Genomic DNA, 22,762 nt, shown 5'->3' with positions numbered 1-22,762 from the left:
CCTGACCGCAGCCCCTGGAACCCTAACCCTAACGTCCTCTTCCTCCTGAGAAATGCAAGCTCTCTCCATCCCACTCCTTCAGTGCCCAGGTCTCTGGTGCTAGAAATTAACACCACTGGTAAAAACACTAGTAATTTTGGTCTGTGCACTGAGCCTGAGCTGGGGGATGAAGGGGTGATGCCATCCTCCAGGTAATTTATGCGCATGTGCATGAATTATCTGCTTTACACAAGAGCCCCAGGAGGAGATGCGAGCTGGTTCCGGAGGATTCCAGGCAAGGACGTGCTGGGGAGAACGTCATCGGGGATCCATCCTTTAATGGTCCTCAATCCACAAGCCACTTGAAGGCAAAATAAAAACACTTCTCGGCCCGATTGGTGTCCCCTCGGCCAGATACCGGAAGCCTCTCAAGTTGAAGTCAACACAGCTCCCTGTAGGAGTTCTGAGAATTAATCAATGGCCTCTTCAACTTGCCTGTTTCCAAGGAACGGCGGCACTGGAGCTGGCTTCCGTGTGGGGCGGGGGAAAGTGGTCCGTGGCGCCGAGGGAGAGGAGGAGGAAGCAGGAGGCGCCTGTCACCCCCCAGCCTCCCCCACCCCCGGGCGTCTGCTCTCCAGGTGGGGACTGTATGACTGTTCATCTCTGTGACTGTAGGTGGTGACTCGGCAGTGAACGTTTTTTGTGTTCTTTGGCTGAACCTCTTCCCACGTCCAGAGAGCTCCCTACTCCATGGGGCTTGGTGGGAAGCTGAGCTTGCCGCCCACGGCAGAAGATGGAAACCCCAATCGCTCACGGCAGTGGGTTGAACTGCGCCCCTGTAAAGAACAGGCTCACATCCTGACCCCCAGGGAATGAGAGTGTGACCTTGTTTAGAAAAAGCGTCTCGAGATGAGATCATTCTGGGCCCTAAATCCACAGACAGGTGTCCTGATAGAAGGACGACCTGAATGCAGATGCAGGGGGAGGAGGCCATGTGCAGGCGGTGGCAGCCTGGAGAGATGAGGCCACACGCCACGGCCCGTGGGCGCCCTGGAAGCTGGAGCAGGCCTGGGACAGATTCCCCTCCAGAAGGAACTGACCCTGCCGACACCTTGATCTCAGACTTCTGGCCTCGAGACAGTGGGAGAATTCATTTCTGTTGTTTTAAGCCCCCCAGTTTGTGGTGCTTTGTCATGAGAGCCACAGGACACTAACACTTGCTTTCTTTGGCCGTCCTTGCAGCGAGGGTGTGGGCACCTGATCCAGCTCTGTCCAGACTCTGGATCTGTAGCTCGTGTACAGAGAAGCAGCCTGATGTATGCAGCAGTGGCCACAGGGGCTACGGGGGTCCAAGCACATATCTAGGGGTGCCGGGTGGGTACTGTACATCTGCGGCTCAGATCCGCCCGTCAGCATCCTCACAGCATCAGCTCTACGTGGGGTTTGGAGCATCGCTCCTGCTGCAGAGCTACTGAGCCCTGGTCCTGAGCCCTCCTGACACCCAGGGGAGCTCCCCCAATCCCTTAGGACAAAACCTCTTTTCTGCTCAGTGCAGCCATGACCAGTGTTTGCGGCTGTAGCCGTGAGGTCAGCTGTCACAGCTGCTTTCTAGCCTACATCCTCAGGCCTTCCCCGCCTCGCTGTGGCGCTGGCTGCCCATGGGGAAAAGGGGTGGTGAGAGCGGCCCCACCAGGACCCCGGGGCTGGTCCCAGTTTCATTTACTTTTCCAATTTGCTGAATGAACTTGAGCAGGTCACTTAATCTCCTGGTGGCTCCTTCATCACCAACGGGGAAAAGAAAGCTGTTCTGAAGCTCTAATGACCAAATGGATTTTATTTTTTTACCCAAGCCAAAGTTTCTTTATTATGAAGCTCTCTCTTTTGAAAAAACATCCAGCAGAAACAATGTGCTATATTCCGACCCCTTTAATTTTAGAGTATCAGTACCACTCCCAGAAAGCTAAGTTCACAGCAGTTTCTGGGTACCACGATTTTTGGGGGAGAAAAACAAAGCTCCCAGGGTGATACGACCAAATGGATTTTTTAAATGTTGCCATACTTTGAAAAGGGTAACTATATAAATCATGATTCAAGTTATTTAGGTGAATTGGTTTTGGACATGATCCTGAATTTTTTTTCTCGTAAAAAGTCCAAGCAATTTATACAAGATATGAAAAGTGACATTCAGTGAGTCAGCCAGGTAGAGGCTGTGATGCCACGACCCTGATGGCCTCAGGTTTGGAGTTTGTTTACTCATTCCGGAAGTCAGTAAATGTGGTGCCTATGAGCCATTAACCTTGGCCTTGACACTGACAAAGAGCCTTCCCGTTGTGCATTGAATGGGGAATTGTGGGTCACGTGGAATTCAAGCTTTGTTCCTTATTTGATGGATGGGAACACAAAGGGTGAGTGACTGGAAGCTGTTTTCCTCCCAGAGTTTCAGCTATTTGGTCACTGAATCAAGACTCGGTAATGACTTAGTAGACATCCTCCCCCAAAATTGTGAAACCGCAGAGTACGGGTCGGTGCATTCTCATTTTTGTAAAAAGACACACACACAAGTTATTCTGCAGAAGTTCTTCTCTGGAGGGGGCTACGTCTGGGGGGCCTCACGGTTTCCTTCTGTTCTCTCCTGCACTGAAGAGACCCTATTCCAGGGGCTGTGCTACGATAAGTACCATGTTGCAAGTTACTGCATACTTATAAGATGGCACTTATAACACGTCACATGTTACTGAGTTACTTTTAAAATAGAAATAAAACACTTAAGATTCATCACTGTTCTAGCCCTTGTTAACTTCAAAGGTAACTTTCGCGCATTTCCCAAAGAAAAGACATGTGCTGTCAGCCTCACCTCGGTTGCCATCACCAAGCGCCCCGGTTTTAAGTGGTTACTTTAAGCAGAGGTAAAAGACAAACCAGCCAAAGGGAATCAACATGCCACTCACATTCAACGCGCTTCTCGAGCACTGCCAAGTGATGTGCAACTTCAGCTTTCAGTTCGTTGATTTTAAACGCTCTAGGAAGGAAAAAACAAAACAACATAACTCATCAAATTCTCCAAGTTAAAATGGGTTCGGCCAACATCTGCTGACTCCCTGCCGTGGTGAGGCCTACAGGTGGGCTGGTGAGGGGCTCGAACAGAGGAGTTGCTTTGAAGGAATTCAGGGAAGTTGGGGAGGGGTGGTGAGGGGGAGGAGGAGAAAGACACACCCTTGAATTATCTCAAAGGTGTATTTTCCAAGATGGGAACGTAGAGCACGTATGCTTACTTCCCCATACGTGGGCAGTGAGCAGATGCCCTCCGGGGAGGACCGGGCCCTCTGCTCACACAGGGCATGGTCCAGCCCCACACCCTTCCCTGCTGGGCACAGACCACCTCAGGGGACCTGAGGTGCCCTTCTCCGGGCTCCAACCCATTCAGTTCAACAACTCTTGGGCTTTAAGAAAATACCCTACGGGCTTTCCCCATTTTAACTACCCTCGGGCAGTAAGAGGCCACCGCGAGGTAACTGAGAAATGGAAAGCACTGACCCAGAGCCGGCAGGATAACTCAGAATGGAGAGGAAGCCGCACAGCGACACAGGATCTCTGTGAAAGCTGTCAGTTCTTGTAGGTTGAAGTCCTAGCCCCAGAAGAGCCAGCTGGGAAGATTACCAGCAACACGGGCTCTCGTTCTGAAAACACCCACTTGACATGGTCTGTGGCACCTGGCGAGCGTTTCCTGGACCCCATCCAAGCTGGCTTAGGTACGTAAGTCCCCAAAGGATTCCACTGGGGAGGCAGCTTCTGGGGGCAAGTGATGTATCAGAGCCTGCCGGCCAAGACAGCCTCAGAGCAAGTGGCCCACCCCAGCCACGAAGAGAAAAAGCACCCAGCTCTGGAGATGATGTATCTAGAAGATTCTGTACCTTGAGAACTGCTCTGCCACCTGGGTCAGCACGCTCTGGATCAATTCTTCTTTCTCTGCAGACAAAGAAAGAAAGACTGATGGAAAAGGGCACGCTGTGCGGACCACGGGCTGAACCCGCACGTTGTGGGCAGTGGCGCTGACACCGTGCCAGGGAGCCACCCGGATACCTGGAGGGCTGCTCTGGCCGCCTCTCAGCAGCAGGGCCTCTCCTGGGCCCGGGGTTTCCTGTCCACCTTCAGATGCTCTTTCCCTCCTGGACTGCTCTCAGCAGTGCCTGGGCAGAGTGACCGGGGCTGAGGTCCTCCCGCGGTCAGCACCAGCCATAAAAAGCAGGCAGGACTGGGTCTCTAAATACGGGACATTTTCATGTGGTGCCCTGGTCCATTTTATGGGGGCAATTAGTATGACAAAGCGAGTTCAAGGCATATTTTGAGTGCAAAACAGTGTTCTCACGGCAGGTCCCAGAGAGAGGAAGCAGGCCGGGGTGAGCAAGTTTGTCCCTTTGTTGCCTGGCACATAAAACCGGGCTGGGTGGCTGGTTTTACAAGGTTCAGGTCCCAGGCTGAATATAACCTGACTGTTTTCCTGTTTCCTGACCGGGCCCAAGGCGGGATGCCTCATAGGACGGTGTCGATTGCATGGCACTGTTCCAGCAACTCCACCCTCTGAGGAAGGGAGGGTTCTCCTCCTGGATCCAGATGGCCATTTAGTTCACGCCCTGAAAGGTTGGGGACCTAAACAAGGCCTCCTCCTGAACTCATGTCATCTTCTATATTGACTCTAAAACCAGCACAAGTCAAAACCAAACCAAGCCTGTCCAGACAAACAAAAAACCTTGATAATCCAATTTGGCAACAGGGCTGAAAAGCTAAAAATGATCCAGTGTCTTCGTTTCTAGGAGAAAGATGTTCATCCCAAGGTTATTTAACACAGTGAAAACTGTAACAGCCTATATGCCCATCAAATGCACATCACTTACAGCATATAAATGATGGTTTATCTGTACTGTGGAAACATATTCTGCTATTAGGAAAAACATCTTGGAAAATGTTCATGTCTATTGTTAAAGAAAAAAAAATTGTAGTACAGTGTGATCCCATTTCTGAAAACTTGGGAGGATACATTCCAAAATAATAATTGTGGTTACTTTTTGGTTGGAAGATTATATATACACTTTTTTCCCTTATTTTTGTTTCTCTATATCTAATACATTTCTATAATAAACATATGTTAATTTCATAAAAGTGTTTTAATACTTAATCTAAATTAACCTCTTGGACTTTATTCCTTCACTTGCCAAGTGAAAGGGTGGACCAGATGACCCAAGGTTTCCTCTGGCTTTAGCAGTCTATAACTTCACGAGAAGAAGGGAAACAATGTCTTGTTGTATCTCTTGGAAATATAAGAGTAAAAATCTCAGCCAGGAAACTTCATTGAGCCGTATGTTGAGCTGATCCAAGTTCTATCCTTCAGAGAGGCCCACACCTATCAGGGAAGAAAGGTGGTGACTCCACTGACAAGAATCACCAGAGAGAAGGTTTCACAGCCCTCCTCGGTGAACTCAGCAGGATTTTAGATCACTTATTCTGAAGTCTTTTGCACAGCAAAGGAAACCATAAACAAGATGAAAAGATAACCGTCAGAATGGGAGAAAACATTTGCAAATGAAGCAACTGACAAAGGATTAATCTCCAAAGTATACAAACAGCTCATGCAGCTCAATATCAAAAAAACAAACAACCCAATCAAAAAATGGGCGGAAGACCTAAATAGACATTTCAGCAAAGAAGACATACAGATGGACAAGAGGCATGGGAAAAGATGCTCAACATCACTAACCATCAGAGAAATGCAAATCAAAACTACAATGAGGTATCACCTCACACTGGTCAGAATGGTCATTATCAAAAAATCTAGAGACAAATGTTGGAGGGTATGGAGAAAAGGGAACCCTCTTGCACTGTTGGTGGGAATGTAAATTGATACAGCCACTATGGAGAACAGTATGGAGGTTCCTCAAAAAATTAGAAACAGAACTACCGTACGACCCAGCAATCCCACTACTGGGCATATACCCTGAGAAAACCATAATTCAAAAAGACACATGCACCCCAATGTTCACTGCAGCACTACTTACAACAGCCAGGACATGGAAGCAACCTAAGTGTCCATCAACGGATGAATGGATAAAGAAGATGTACATATATTCCATATATACAATGGAATATTACTTGGCCATAAAAAGGAAAGAAATTGGGTCATTTGTAGAGATGTGGATGGACCTAGAGTCTGTCATACAGAATGAAATAAGTCAGAAGCAGAAAACAAATATCGTATGTTAACACATATATGTGGAATCTAGAAAAATGGTACAGATGAACCTATTTATGGGGCAGGAATAGAGACGTAGATGTAGAGAATGGATGTGTGGACACGGGTGGGGGAAGGGGAGGGTGGGATGAATTGGGAGATTAGGTTTGACGTAAATACACGACCATGTGTAAAATAGATAGCCAGTGGGAACCTGCTGTAGAGCACAGCGAGCTCAGCTCGGTGCTCTGTGATGACCTAGATGGGTGGGATGGGGGGAGGAGGGGAGGGAAGTCCAAGAGGGAGGGGATATAGCTATACATAGAGCTGATTCACTTTGTTCTACAGCAGAAACTAACAGCATTGTAAAGCAACTATGCTCCAATAAAAAAATATATAAATAAATAAAAGTTTAAAAAAGTAATGTATCACATAACCTTCAAGAGTTAGTAATCTGTCTCAAAGTCTTGAGATATATTTAAAAGTCTATCAACGGGGGCTTCCCTGGTGGCGCAGTGGTTAAGAATCTGCCTGCCAATGCAGGAGACATGGGTTTGAGGCCTGGTCCGGGAAGATCCCACATGCCACAGAGCAACTAAGCCCGTGCGCCACAACTACTGAGCCTGCGCTCTAGAGCCTGCAAGCCACAACTACTGAGCCTGTGTGCCACAACTACTGAAGCCCATGCACCTAGAGCCCATGCTCCACAACAAGAGAAGCCACTGTAATGAGAAGCCTGCGCACTGCAACGAAGAGCAGCCCCTGCTCGCTGCAACTAGAGAAAAGCCCACACGCAGCAACGAAGACCCAATGCAGCCAAAAATAAATAGATTAATAAATAAATACATTTAAATAAAAATGTTAAAAAAAAAGTCTGTCAATCACTGCAGAACACAGATTCTTTTCAGGTGCCTACGAAGCGTATACCAAAATAGACCACATGCTGTCCACACACAGACACAAAAACCTGCAACAAATTTAAAGGAACTGCAACCATATAGAGTATGGTCTCTGACCTTTAAGAGAATCAAACTAGAAATCAGTAACAGAAAGATAGCAGGAAAATCTCCAAACACTGTGAAGCTAAACAACACACTTCTAAGTAATACATGGGTCAAAGAGGAAGTCTCAAGGGATACAAAAACAGACTTTGAGCTGAATGAAAATGAAAATACAACACATCAAAATTTAGCTGTGGGACACAACTAAAGCAGTGCTGAGAGGAATATTTATAGCACTACATGCTTGCATTAGCAGAGAGGAAAACCCTCAACACAGTAATCTAAGAACCTAGAAAAAGACGAGCAAAATAAACCTAAAACAATAGCAGAAGGAAGGAGATGATAAAAAGCAGAAATTATGAAATAGAAAACAGAAAAACAAGTAGAAAATCAATGAAACAAAGGGCTGGTTATTTAAAATTATCAATAAAGTGACAAACACAGATCACTAATATTTGGAATGAAAAGGGGGATAGCACTACAGACCCTGCAGACATCAATAGGATAACAAGGGAACACTACAAACAACTCTAAACACAGAACTTTGACATCCTAGATGAAAATGGACCAGTTTCTAGAAAAGTATGAACTACTACACTCATCCAGTATGAAATAGGTAATTTGAACAGTCTGTATCTATTAAGGAAACTGAATTTCTAATTTAAAAACTCCCCCCACCCCCACGGAAATTCCAGGTGCAAATGGTTTCACTGGAGAATTCTACCAAACATTTAAAGAAGAAGTAATACAATTCTGAACAATTTTTTCTAGGAAACAGGAGAGGAGGGTACACTTCCCGATTCATTTTATGAAGCTAGTATTAACCTGATACCAAATCCAACAAAGACAACAAAAAAAGAAAACTACAAATCAATATCCCTCGTTAATGTGGATGCAAAAATCCTTAACAAAATATTAGCCGTTAGAATTCAGCAAAATATAAAAGTAAAACTGATAAGGGAGTTCAGCAAGGTCACAGGATACAAGATAAATATACAAAATTGATTATATACTAGCAATGACCATGGAGACACTGAAATTAAAATCACAACACCATTTACAAACACTTACAAAAGCTCAGACAACTTAAGTGTAAATATAACAAAACATATGCAGAAGCTGTGTGCTGAAAGAAAAAAAGATATACAAATGGTGAGACCTACCATTTTCATGGTTTGAAAGACTCAACATAGTAAAGATGTCATTTCTCCCCAGATTAATATATAGATTTAGCACAATTCCTATCAAAACCCCATCAAGATTTTTTGTAGAAATAGACAAGATTATTCTAACATTCCCATGAAAATGCAAAGGAACTAGGAAAGCTAAAACAATCTTGAAAAAGAAGATAAAATGGGACAAATCAGTCTATCTGATTTTAAGACCTATTACATAGCTAATAATCAAGACTGTGACGTTCGTGGAATGTTAGACACAGATAACAGAACAGAGGACCCAGAATGATACCCACACAAATACGCCCAACTGATGCTTGACCAATGAGCAAAAGCAATTCAATGGTGGAAAGACTGTTTTTCCAATGAATGGGGCTGGAGTAACTGAACTTTCACAGGCAGAAAAAATAAGCCTCGAATTAAACCTCACTGTTTATATAAAAATTAATGCAAAGTGGACCCTGGATGTAAAATAGAAAACTATAAAACTTTTAGGAAAAAAAATAGGGGAAAATGTTCAGGTTCTTGGGCTAGGCAGAGAGTTCTCAGACTTCACACCAAAAACACAATCCAGAAAAGGGAAAATTGATAAACTGGGCTTCATCAAAAGTAAAACTTTTCCTCTGAGAAAAATCCTGTTAAGAGGATGAAAAGCTACAGTCTGGGAAAAAGATATTTGCAAACCACGTATCTGACAAAGACTTGAATATAGACGATGAAAAGAACTGTCAAAGCCCTACAGTGAAAAACAGAACAACCCAATTTAAAAATGGGCAGAACACACGAGCATTTTACTGAGAGCATATATAGATGGATGACAAGCACATGACAAGATGCTGAGCTACATGAGTCACTGGGAAATGCAAATTAGAACCACACTGAAATATCACTGCACACTTATCAAAAAAGCTAAAATAAACAAAAAGTGACAACCCCAAATGCTGGAAAAGATGTGGAGAAACTGGATTACTCACACATTGCTGGTGGGAATGTAAAACGGTACAGCTATTCTGGAAAATGGTTTGGCAATTCCTTAAAAAAAACTAAATATGTAACTACTGTACGTATGACCTAGCAATTGCCCTCTGGGGCAGAGAATGACAAGTTATGTTCTCACAGCTTTTGTGATGTTCAGAGCAGCTTTTATTTTTAATTGCTCCAAACCAGAAACAACCCAGATGCCCTTCAATAGGTGAATGGATAAACAGACTGTATTCCGGCCACACCATGAAATATTACCCAGTAATAAAAAGGATTGAACTTGTGATACACGTAACAACCTGGATGCATTTCCAGAGAATTATGCTGAGTGAAGAAAGTCAATCCCAAAACTCACCCACTGGATGAATGCATTTATAGAACATTCTTGAAATGACAAAAGTATATAGAGATGGAGAACAGATTAGTGAGTGCCAGGGGTTAAGGAGGGGTGGGGAATAGAAGGGAAGGATCTGGGGGAGGCTATAGAAGGAGGGCTCGTGCGTTGGGGGGATGGAATGCTCTGTATCTGGACTGCATCAGTGTCAACAGCCCAGGGGTGATATCTTACTACAGTTTGAAAGATGTTACCACTGGGGGAAAAAGGGTAAAGGGTGCCTGGGTCTCTCTGCCTTTTTTCTTACAACTGTATGTGACTCTGTAATCATTTTAAATGGTTTAATAAAAAATTTAATAGATAGAATGGAAAGAAAAATTTAAGGGGGAATTTTCCCTTGGACTTTTGAGGTGGGCTCCTTTGAGCATTATAGGATTTTGATGCTGAAATTTAATTTCCAGCCCAAGCAGTAATAATGCTTCTCGCTACTTCATCCCATACCTTCCTGCTCCCAGCTCAGTCCAAGGCGTGGACACTCATATTCCGGTCCACGTAATAGCTACACCTCAGCCCATGTGCCACCCGTGACAACAAATCCGATGTCCTCCGAAAGGGCACAGGCACAGAGGTGAGCTGGCGGCCAGAAAGCCTCGGAGCGCCACTGCCCAGGCTGCGGGGCTCACACCCCTGCCATGTATGTAATTTCACCCTGAGCCGCCTCTTTAGACACTGCACCATCTGCATTCTTTTGCAAGGGGAAAAGAGCGAAAAAATGCCTCTATGCGAAAGGCCAGCCACACCCACACAACCACAAACAGAGCCTGGTCAGGAAGTGGGTGCCTCCACCCCCTGCACCCCAGAGCACTGGCATTCCTGTCGCAGGCCACTGTTTCCTCCCAGGGGAGTTCCGAATTTAAAATTAATTGACTTAATGTGTGTAAAGTACTCAGGACAGTCCCTAGCCCGTGGCGAGTGCTCCTATGTTGGCTGTTGGTTGTTGCTGCTGCTATTATGTTGCAAGTGTTTTTACAACACTAAGGGTCCCTGACACCCACAGGTGTTGTTATTACATCTCTAAGGGTCCCTGACACCCACAGGTGTTGTTATTACATCACTAAGGGTCCCTGACATCCACAGGTGTTGTTATTACATCACTACAGGTCACCAACAGACACAGGTGTTGTTATTACATCACTACGGGTCACCAACAGACCCAGGTGTTGTTATTACATCACTAAGGGTTGCCAACAGCCATAGCAGTTGTTATTACATCACTAAGGGTCGCTGGCAGCCACAGGCTCTCTGACACCTTCTCTTGCTTTGAGTGTCTTCCCCGGTGCGTGCACTGTCCCTGGGGTCACAGGCAGAGCTCTGGCGGGGACCAGGTCCAGGCTGAGAAGCAGCCGCATCCTTCCTGCACTGTCCCGGAGGTGCTCTTCATTCCCCTAGAAGCCTCAGATAGCCCTAAACCCCTGGATCTGGGGGCAACAAACAGTTTTCAGTCACAAATATTAGTCATGCCCAACCTTGGTGGCCAAACCACACCCTATCAGAAAAGTCTGACAGCATGTGGGAAACCCATCTATTTCCTAGATGCTACGTGGCATATATCGAATTTTAAAAATCGAAGCATATTCAAGTGTTTTTGCTTTGCAAATTTTAAAATAGCTTTAAGAGTAACCAGCCACAGCCAGGGATGCTGGCAATTCAGGGTTGGACATGATTGGGTCTCTGGGGTCTCTCTGGATCTCGAAGTTTTTGAGAAAATTGGGAGACAGGAAGTACGACTGAAAGAATGGGAGTCAGCAGAATGGTTGCCGGGCCACAGGATGGAGGCTGAGAGGGAGCCAGCCGGTCATGGGTGACTCATGAGCTCTCCAGAGAAAACTCCGCTCCATGAGAACAGCTGACGTACCATCAGAAGCATCCCTGAACCTAGCACGTGCTAGCGAACATCTGGGACACTGCTCCAAGCTCACCGTGATTTGCTCCTAGGCACCCACAGATTTCATAAAAGCAAAAGATTTAATAAAGGCCAAATGGTCAGTCGTAAGCACAGAGGTCTCCGTAGGCTTATCATCAGCCTCTTCAGGTCTGGGCTGCTTTTTCCCTGCTTCCACCTGGATGGGTCTAGCCTAGATATTCTGGGGGCCTTACCTGGCTGGCCTCTCAGGTGACAGGCCCCGACGGGTAAAGGCTGGGGCTGGCAGGGTCTCCCACACATTACAGAAGCGTTTAATTTAGTTCCAGGACAATCTTGGAGTCTGGCAGAATCCGAGTCCTGTTGTAAGGATGCTGCCAGATCAGTCCAGCTTCTGGCCGTGGATCTGCACCAGGGTGGCGCCAGGAGCTTCCCCTGGAACAGAACCAAGGGGTCTGGAGCAGCCCACCCTGTGGAGACGGATGCAGAGCCGCCTACTGGGGTTTGTGGGCAGGATGCCGCCCGTGGGCTGGCGGGACAGCACCCACCCCCTCAGCCCCGTCGTGCCCTTCCCCGATGCCCGCGGCTGTTCCCTGACTCCGTGCTGGCCTGCTGCAGACGCTTCGAGGAACCCGCCTCCACCTCTCCCAACCCTTCCAGGAACTGTTTCCTTGTTTCAGACAAATCCTGAGTCTCTGCAGCACAGAAGGACATAAAAATCTGGTTTAACTGATCGACAGGACAGCCCGGCCCTCTCATCCCTGAAGGTCCGCTTGAAGGTGATGCCCTGATTGGCTAGGCCAGCCAGCTGATGGGCACCTCTCTTCCCACCCCGTGCTGGACAAGACAATGACAGCCATGGCCATTCCTCTCTCCTCTGCACACGCATACCTTCCTCTGCCGGTGCAAATGGAAGCAAACGCAGCCCTAGTAATATGCTGGCTCCACACCTGTGCATGCAGGGAGGGGACACCCTGCATGGGGACACTGGCATGGGCACCTGAAGCCCAGCCCCCAGTGGTGCAATGAGTGGACCGCCTGGAGTCCACGGTGGGTCCTGATCTCTCCTGATACGTCTGCAACTGTTGCACAATATTGCTATTGTGTCTCCATGCTGTGAATGTGATGTGTGAGCTGTCCGACCTGATCCACCTCACCTGAAGCCCTGAGCATCCTTCAAAAAATACATACTTAACAGACACCCTCCCAAAGCTTTTTTTTTTTTTTGCGGTACACGGGCCTCTCACTGCTGCAGCCTCTCCTGAGGAGCACAGGCTCCGGACGCGCAGGCTCAGCGGCCATGGCTCACGGGCCCAGCCGCTCCGCGGCATGTGGGATCTTCCCAGACCAGGGCACGAACCCGTGTCCCCTGCATCAGCAGGCGGACTCCCAACCACTGCGCCACCAGGGAAGCCCAAAGCTTTTTTTTTTTTTTTTTTTTTAATGGATATCCCTTCAGAAAGGGGTGTTTTGCTTTGCATTAGGGAAAATCACCCCCTTTACTTGGCCCAAAGAGACACCCCAAGGCCCTGAAGATTGGGGGTGCGTTTATTTCCAGGGCTGTGTGGGAAGGGCTTAGAGGGGACTCCCTCTCTGTCCCCTCCTGCGCCTCCTTGTGGGAGGTGGCACTGCCCCTCTCCAGGGAAGAAGCGGAGAACTCACCTCTGCCCCACTTGTGCTCTCCGGGCCTCTGCAGCCAGAGAGGATGTTCCAGCCCTGGGCACAGTCATCGGCAATTCACTGTTTATGGATGTCATAAAGTAGATGTGCAGAAGGAGGACGTTTCCTTTACAACCCAGGAGCACAATAAAATGATATGATTAACAGTGACCTGGCCTCGCTCCTTAAAGGAACAGGTGCCCTTTCCACGGTCTGTCCTGTCGAGAAATCACCCTTGTTTATCAGCGGCCAAAGGGACGTCCCAGGTGACCCACGGTGTGTGACTCTGACTAGATGTTTTCGCCTCCTGTTAGCCATTCAGATGTGACAGAGAAAGCCAAGTGGACCAAAGGGCCCTGGCGACCACATCTGACATTTGGAGAATGTCTCATAACTGTCTTGGCCGAGTCCTCGCAGGATCACCGCAGACTCGCCGGACCTCTGCGGCGGGGATTGGATTGTTTTCTTTTCCCCTTTCGCTTTTGGAGCTGGGATTTGTACTCTGCACAGTTGAGTTTGATCTCAGGTGTTGGATACAATTCCTCCCTATGCCCTCCTGTCCGCTTAGGCTTAGTTTTGAGAAAAATGCCTCAGAGGGAGAAGCTTCTGGGACAGCTAGCGATGCAATTTTTCTTTATTGTTCTATGGATTGCAACAACCAAAACAATCTTTATGGAGCACTTTCTAGGTGCTAGGCACTGTTCTGAGTGGTTTGCCCATGTTGATCAGGTAAGCCTCCTAAGAGCTCGAAGTGGCTGCAGAGAGACAGCCATGGCATGACCCGGCCAAACCCACCTTGCCCCCGCCCCCCACCAGGCATGTTCCCACGTAGGACTGCCAAGATGGGCAGTGTCGCACTGAGCCCAGGGGGCAAAGATATTCTGCACACTGGCCCCCTCCCTGAGAGCCACCCCTCCTCCATGGTGTGGTCGGGGGGTGGACTTTTCAGGGAGGAGGATGCGGGTGTGACGTTCTCTTGAGGATGCCCTCAGAGGAATCTGAATTTGAGATCTAGCAGCTGATTGACTGTACAAGCTGGAGGGACTCTGTCCATTAGGTGATAACCTTGAATGTCTCAGTGAGGGGACACTCTGTGGGAACATTTAATTACGGTGAAACCAAAGGGAGTCAAGCCTGGTTCACTGCGTCTGGGCTTTGACGGTGTGTCACATGACCCCAGAAGACCGGTGTCAGGGAAAATTCTGTCAGGATCAACTCCGATCCAATAAGATGATCAAAGGTGGCTCACACGACAGGAGGGCGCCTGTAAAGCTCTATTAAGAGACTGAACCCTTTCTGAGAACCATCTGTGGACGTTAATGTTGCACAATTGCAGAGGCTGCACAAGATAAACTCAAAACAAAAAACCCCACATGACACAGAAGTTAAAATGAGTGTGTCCTTATGATTGCTTTTTATGTGGCAAATATAAGTACATCCAAAAACTAAAGAAAAAAGATGTTAGTAAGTAGTAAACAGACAGGGGATCTTAAAAGAGGAATCCATGAATAAGAACAGAATGAAATTGTTGAATTTAAAAATGTATCTGGAACAAAAAATTCACAGATGGGTTTATAGCAGTTTGGAGTGAGCAGCAGAGCCAGGGGAATTGAGGGCAGATCATTAGGAATTCTCCAATCTGAAGAGCAACAAGAAAAAAAGTTTTAAAAAACAACAGAGCCAGTCACATGAGGGATAAGAGCAAACTTTCTAACATGCATGTAATTAGTCTCAGAAGGAAAGGGGTGAGAATGGTGCATAAAATACACTTAGTGAAATAATAGTGGAAAATTTTACAAATTTGATGAAAACACATTTATATACCATGGAAGCTCAACAAAGGACACCAAGCAGGATAAACAAAAAGAAAACCAGGGCACGACATGGTCAAAGTGCTGAAGCCCAGATATAAAGGAAAAACACCTTGAAAGCATCCAGAGGGAAAAAAGGGAATGATATGATTCATAATGAAATGATTCATTTGCAGGGGAAAGAGACCATAAACGCTGACTTCTCAGCAGAAACAATGGAAGCCAGGAAAAAAAAAAAAAAAAGGACATCTTTAGACCTCTTTTAAAAAACAAACACAAAACAAAGCTCTGAATGCAGCATTCTACACCCTGAAATATGTTTCCAAACGAGGGCAAACAGAGACATGTTCAGAGAAGCAACAGCTGAGAGAATTAGTCACTAGCTGTTCTGCGCTTCAAGAGATGCTCAGAGAAAAAAGAAAATTTTCAGGCTGAAGGGCTGTAACACCACTCAGGAGTTGGAATCTACGGGAAAAAATAATAAAAGCACCAGAGATGGCAAATAGGTTGGTAACTACAAAAATTTTATCTTTAAGTTTCTTTTCATTATTTCTCCAAAAGACAGCTGGCTGTTTAAAGTAAAAAATTTAATACTGTATTATGGAGTTTATACTGGATGTAGATGATCTTGGTTGCTCCACCTGCTCTAAGAGACTACCAGAGACTCGGGGGCTTGTAAACAACAGAAATTTACTTCTCACAATTCTGGAGGCTGGACGTCCAAGATCAAAGCGCCAGCAGATTCGGGGTCTGGTGAGAGCCCACTGCCTGGTACCTAGATGGCCATCTTTTCAGTGTCTTCACAGGACAGAAGGAGCGAGGGAGCCCTCTGGGGTCTCTTTTATTAGGGCCCTAATCCCATTCATGAGGGATCTGCTCTCATGACCTACTCACCATTCAAAGGCTCCACCTCCACACGCCATCACATTGGCGGTTAGGATCTCAGCATGTGAATTTTTTTGCGGGGGTTGGGGACGCAAACATTCAGTGTGAAGCATAGATGTAAAGTGTATTGCAGCAATAGCTCAAAGGTTGTGGGGAGGATTTTACCACTGCAGAGTCCTTACTTTTTATGTGAAGTGGCACAACATTAATTTTAACTAGGCTAAAAAGTTAAGGATGATTTAAAAATGGGCAAAGATCTGAAAAGACACTTTGAGAAAAAAAAAAGATATACAGATGTCAAATAAACATGAAAAGATGCTGAATATCGTTAGCAAACTTCAAATGGAAACCATAATGACATATCACTCCACACCTATTAGTATGGCAAAAATCCAAAACACTGACAACACCAAATGCTGGTGAGGATGTGGAGCAACAGGAACTCTCATTCACTGCTGGTGGGAATGCAGAATGGTGCAGCCACTTTGGAAGGTATTTTGGTGGTTTCTTTTTTTCTTTTTAAAACATTTTTAAAAATATTTATTTATTTATTTATTTAGGGTGTATTGGGTCTTAGTTGCGGCACAAACGATCTTTCGTTGCAGCGCATGGGCTTCTCTCTAGTTGTGGCGTGTGGGTTTTCTCTTCTCTAGTTGTGGCATGGGGGCTCCAGAGCACGTGGGCTCTGTAGTTTGTAGCACGCAGGCTCTCTAGTTGAGGTGCGTGAGCTCAGTAGTTGTGGCATGTGGCCTTAGTTGCCCCGCGACATGTGGGATCTTAGTTCTCCGATCAGAGATCGAACCCATGTCCCCTGCATTGGAAGGCGGCTTCTTTACCACTGGACCACCAGGGAAGTCCCAGTTTGGTGGTTTCTTACAAAATTAAATGTATGATTCAGCAGTTGCACTCCTGGGTAGTTACCTAAAGGAGCTGAAAAGTTATGTCCGCACAAAATTTTCCCACAAATGTTTACAGCAGCTCTGTTCATAACTGCCCAGACTTTGAAGCACCCAAGACATCCTTCAGTAGGGGAAGGAATAAATCAGCCCTAAGAAGAAATGAGCTATGAAGCTATGAAAAGGCATAGAGGAAGCTGAAATGTATAGTACCTAGTGAAGGGAGCCAATCTGAAAGGGCTGTAGACTGTATGATTCCAACTACGGACATTCTGGAAAAGGCACCACTATGGAGACAGTAAAAAGATCCGTGGTTGCCAGGGGTCTAGGGGGAGGGATGGATGAACAGGTGGAGCACAGAGGATTTTTAGGGCAGAGAAACTACTCTGTATGACCCTGTAGTGGTGGATGCAGGTCATTATGCATCTGAAAACCCACAGACTGTATAACACAAAGAGTGAACCCTGATGTAAACTATGGACTTTGGTTGACAATGACGTGTCAGTGTTGGCTGACTGACTGGGACAAATGTAAAGCTCGGAGGCAGGATGCAGATGGTGGGAGAGACTGAGCGAGTGTATAAGGAGGGAATATGTGGGAACTCTGTACTTTTCACTGAATTTTGTGTTTTTATTGATCTCCAAGAAATAAAGCCTGCAATTAAGAAAAAAGGTTAAGGATGCATGGTGAAATATAACAACCAACTAAAAATAATGCAAAAAGCAGAGGTAAAGAGTCAATAGAGGGCTTCCCTGGTGGCGCAGTGGTTGAGAGTCCGCCTGCCGATGCAGGGGACACGGGTTCGTGCCCCGGTCCGGGAGGATCCCACATGCCGCACAGCGGCTGGGCCCGTGGGCCATGGCTGCTGGGCCTGCACATCCGGAGCCTGTGCTCTGCAATGGGAGAGGCCTCAGTGGTGAGGGGCCCGCATACCGCAAAAAAAAAAAAAAAAAAAAAAAAAAAAAAGAGTCAATAGAAGAGGGTGGTCCAGTGGTTGAGACTCTGCCTTCCAGTGCACCGGGTATGGGTTTGATCCCTGGTTGGGAAACTAAGATCCCACATGCCTTGTGGCCAAAAAACCAAAACATAAAACAGGAGCAATATTATAACAAATTCAATAAAGACTTTTTAAAAAAGAGCTAATTTCTTCCGTTAAAAAAAAAAGAGTCAACAGAAGAAATAAAATAGAATACAAAAGTTTATCCAATGAACCCAAGAGAAGGCAGAAGAGGAGGAACCAGGAAACCAAACCCAAGATCAATAAAAAAACAAATGGCAACATGGTAGATCTAACCTCAAGCATATCAAGAAATACATTACATGTAAATGAATATAGGAAGAAGTAACCCCAAAACTACATAAAATCTTTCAGAAAACAGAGAAGAAAGTAAATCCCCCAATATGTTTTATAAGGCCACCATAACCCCACAGTCAAAGCATGACAAAGACATTACAAGAAAAAAGTTATAAGTCAACATCCTACATGAGCATGGACACAAAACTCCTTAGCATATTATTAAAAAATAAAATCTAGCAATATATAAAAAGGGACTACATCTTACATCAGGGTAGAGGTCCTGTATACCCTTTGTTAAATTTATTCCTAAGTATTTTCCTAGGAACACTTCCTGGGAATACAAGTGGGGTTATCCCAGAAATGCAAAGTTGTTTTAACATTCGAAAATCAGTCGGTATAATTCACTGTCTTAACAGAATAAAGGAGAAAAATCATATGTTATCCCAGTAGATGCAGAAAGAACATGTGACAAAAATCTAACACCTATTTATGATGGAAAAAAACATTAGAAAACTAAGAATAAAAGGAAACTCCATCAAACCATTTCAGTCGATGCACAAAGAACATCTGATAAAACTTAACACAGAATTTTGTCAAAGAAGATTTGACAAAAAAAAAACCTCTTTGTAAACTGGGAGAAGAAGGCATCCTCAATCTGATAGAGGGCATCTACAAAAAAACCTGCAGCTCACGTCACACCCAATGGTGAAAGAGTGAATATATTTCCCCTGAGGTTGGAATGAGGTAAGGATGTCTGCTCTCAGTCTTATTTAATTGTATTGCAGTTTCAACCAATGCAACAAGACAAGTAAAAGAAATAAAATCCAAAAAGATTGGAATGTACAAAGTAAAACTGTCTTTATTTTTAGAAGATATGATTGTCTCTATGGAAAATCTTAAGATTCTATGAAACAACTACCAGAACTAACACATGAATTAATAAGCAAAGTCATAAGATACTATGTCAATACACAAATATCGGTTGTATTTTTATAAATGAGGAGCAAACAAATGGAAAATTACATGAAGATCCCATTTACAATAACACCAGAAGACAGAGAATGCTGAGGAACAGATTTAACAAAAGATATGCAGGACCTCTATTCTGAAAGCTATAAGCGTTGCTGAGTGGAGGGATGTATCATGCTCATGGTTGGAAGACTCAAATATTGTTTAGATTTTATTATTCCCAAATTAATCTGTATATTGAATGCAATCCCAGTTCAAGTAAAGAAGCCTTTTTGAAAGAAATTAACAAGTTGATTCTTTATTCTAACATTTGTAGGGAAAAAAAAAGGACCCATAGAACCAAAGCAACCGAAAAGGAAGTACAAATGTGGAAGATTACCGGATTCCAAGCTCTAGCAATTAAGCCAGTGTGGTCTTGGTGTCAGGACAGACAAACAGATCCATGAAACAGAACATGGAGTCCAGAAAGGGACTCACACATAGAGAGTCAATTAATTTTCAATAAACATTCCAGAATGGTTCAATGCAAAAGGAAACTCTTTTTTAACAAGGGATACTGTGACAACTGGGTATATGTATGGGAAAAAAAAAAAAAGACCATCAACTCCTACCTCACACCATACACAAGATTAATTTGAAATGGATCACAGATTGAAATATAACAGCTATAACCCTAAATTTCCTGAAAATGTATCTTCATGACCTTGCGGTAGAGAAAGGATTCTTAAAGAAGACACAGAAGGTACTACACATAAAAGAAAACTTGTTCAATTAACTTCATCAAGTTAAAAACTTCTGCTCATCAAATGACCTCTTTAAGAAAATGAAAAAGGTAAGTCACAAGCTGGGAAAAGATACTTGCTATATATACATCTCACAAATGAATTATATGCAGAATATATGGTTTCTTATAAACCAGTGATAAACACTAATACAACAGTCTAAAAACTGCACAAAAATACTTGGAACAGACACTTCACGAGGTAAGATATTCAAGTACCCAATAAGCACAGGAAACCATGCTCAACAATTATTAAGTCATCCGAGAAATGTAAAATTAAAACCATAGTGAAATATGATTCTACGCCTACTTGAGTGCCTAAAATTAAAAACATTGAGAATGCTTAGTGTTGGGTTGGATGTGACAACGGGATCACTCATACATTACTGGTGGGAACATAAATGGTACAGCCACCTGGGAAGACAGTTGGCATACGAACCAGCAACATCACTCCTAGATATTACCCAAGATACTGACAAATATGTCCATGATAAGACGTGTACAATGCTTACCGTAGCTTAACCCTAAACAGGAAATGTCCATCCACAGGAGAATTAATGACCAGTGGTGGAGTGCTCATGAAATAGAATACTATTCAGTGATACAAAGTAAATAAACGACATGCATGAACCTTAAAAACATGATCCTGAGCGAGAGAATGCAGACACAAAAGAGCTCACTCTGTGTGATTCCATTCTCATGAAATCTAAGAACAGGAAAAAGCAATCTGCCTGCGGCAAAAGAAGCAGTGGTTTCTCATGGTGCGTGGGAACAGATTCGAAGACAAGCACAAGGGAATTTTTCTGGGGCGATGGAAACGTTCTTTGTCTTGACTGGTGTGGTGGCTACACGCGTGTGCTCTTTTATGGAAGTTCATCAGATGGTACCCTTTATGTCTGTGCACCTCACTGCACAGTTAGAGGGGACATGAATATGTGTGTGCCTGGTTTTTGCAGATGCCTAGCGGCGGAGAGCGTTTGCTTTGCTTCCTAGAGGTATGGTCAGTCCTCAGTATCTGCAGGGGATTGGTTCCAAGACCCCTGCCCCCAAGGACAGCAAAATCTGCTGATGATTTTGGTACCCTTAGTCGGCCCTCCGTATCTGTGGATGTGGGACCGCGGACACCAAGGGCCGACTGGACCAGATTCTGTAGTCATCACATGGTGATTCTGTGTCCGGTATTACCGTTTGCCACCCGCCTCCCTGACAGTGATGTGCTCAGTGTTCCTGCTGTCGCCTAGACCACCCCAAGTAGCAGGTGAACACGCAATTCCATAAAGCTAAAGAAAACAAAAGTGTGCTAAGCCCCTAAGAGACATCACAGGAGAATAGGAGCTTTCATTTTGTACACTGAACCCTTTTTGTTTTCAAAAGAATACAAGTAAAGATGACTAAGGCTACGATGACCAAGCTGTGGGCAATGAAACTGCACTAAAAATAGAAAATATTATTAAGAAGCATTATTATTTCTCCTAAGCACCATGCTTGTGCTCAAATGTCAAGCATTAACTCGACTGGCAAGTGAAAAAGGGAGCCAGCCCTCCACGTGCAGGCTCAGACCTTAGGAAGCAGTCCTGGCTCCATGAAAATTCAGCAATTCCAGAGAGACGCAGCTTCAGCCATGCAAACGTGTCCTCTAGGTCATTGTAAATGATAGAACCATTTAGCGAGCACTCCCCAAGCGGCACGCCCCGTGCTAAGCATTTTGTATGAATTATTTCATTTATCCTCGTAAGAACCATGCGGGTGTGCATCCTAATTCCTACTTCGCAGGGTAACTGCAGTGTAGCGTGGTCAGTCGCTTTCCTGAGACCACTCACCCAACTGACACCTGAACGAAGGCAGCTGGACGGTCCCTGCTTCTTAGGTTTGGATCTTCCAAAGCCAACCTGGAGACAAGGAATCAGGGGCCAGCAGGGCACGTGGAGGTGGTCCCAGGAAAGCTGGGGGGCGCGGGGAGCGGAGGAAAAGCAGGGAAGTGTGAGCCGATGAGCAGGGGCATCTAGGCTGATCGTTCTGGCGTCCCTTTGGGCAACTGCATATTCGATGCGTGAACGGTCCCCACCGCTCCACCCAGGGGCAAGGAAGCCAAACACTTGCCCGCGGCTCCCTCTCTGGCAGGAGGACTGTTCTCGGGGCGTCAGCCCTCAGAGCTTCCCGTGCAGAGGGAGCCCACAGGCAGGGGACTCAGAGGAGGAAGCCCTTAGTCTGCATGTGCTCTTTTCTTAGACCCTTCCTCCAAGGTGGCTGGGCTCTTGTTTTTTTAACTGAAATATCTTATCTAACCCAACTTATCTCAAAAATATCTCATTTCAACATGTATCATTCCTAGGAAAACTCGCCCACACCTGTCCACAACTGCATCATTTACATTAGCCAAAAAGTGGAAACCCCCAAACTGTCCACGAGCTGATGAGTGGAAAACACCACGTGGCTCTTCCACACAACAGGACGAGCGTTGACCTTCGCTACAACACAGAGGAACCCTGCCTACATCAGGCCAAGCAAACGAAGCCAGGCACAAAGGGCCATGTACCCTGTGACACGACACGTCCATGACAGGCCTACCCACGGGGACGGAAGGCGGACAAGGGGTTGCCAGGGAACAGAGTGAGGGGATGGGAGTAGGTGCTGGAAGCTTCTGTTGGGGATATGGAGACCTTCTGGCATTGGAGAATGGTGATGACTGCACAACAAGTTGCATACGCTACAAATGACTGAATTTGTGCACTTTAAAATGGTGGGTTTTATGCTGTGTGAATTACATCTCAACAAGAAAACATGAAATATAAACATTATTCATGAGATATCTTACATTCCTTTTCTCCATGCTGAGTCTTCAAAATTCAG

The 22,762-nt window shown here is 45.4% G+C and overlaps 1 protein-coding gene across 1 annotated transcript in view; it reads right to left on the bottom strand.

The window, feature by feature from the left end:
- Positions 1-22,762, bottom strand: part of PDE9A (phosphodiesterase 9A) — a gene marked incomplete at its 5' end in the record, with an annotated part of 98,636 nt that overhangs the window by 34,082 nt on the left and 41,792 nt on the right. The window contains 2 exons of the mRNA XM_079704369.1: positions 2,928-2,998; positions 3,891-3,945. Coding sequence (XP_079560495.1) covers positions 2,928-2,998; positions 3,891-3,945 — 126 coding nt within the window. The remainder of the gene's footprint in view (positions 1-2,927; positions 2,999-3,890; positions 3,946-22,762) is intronic.

Source organism: Hyperoodon ampullatus, assembly GCF_949752795.1.
Source record: "Hyperoodon ampullatus genome assembly, chromosome: 5".
Taxonomy (NCBI): Eukaryota; Metazoa; Chordata; class Mammalia; order Artiodactyla; family Ziphiidae; genus Hyperoodon; species Hyperoodon ampullatus.
The sequence above is the reverse complement of the archived record's forward strand: the minus strand, read 5'-3'. Positions and strand labels throughout refer to the sequence as shown.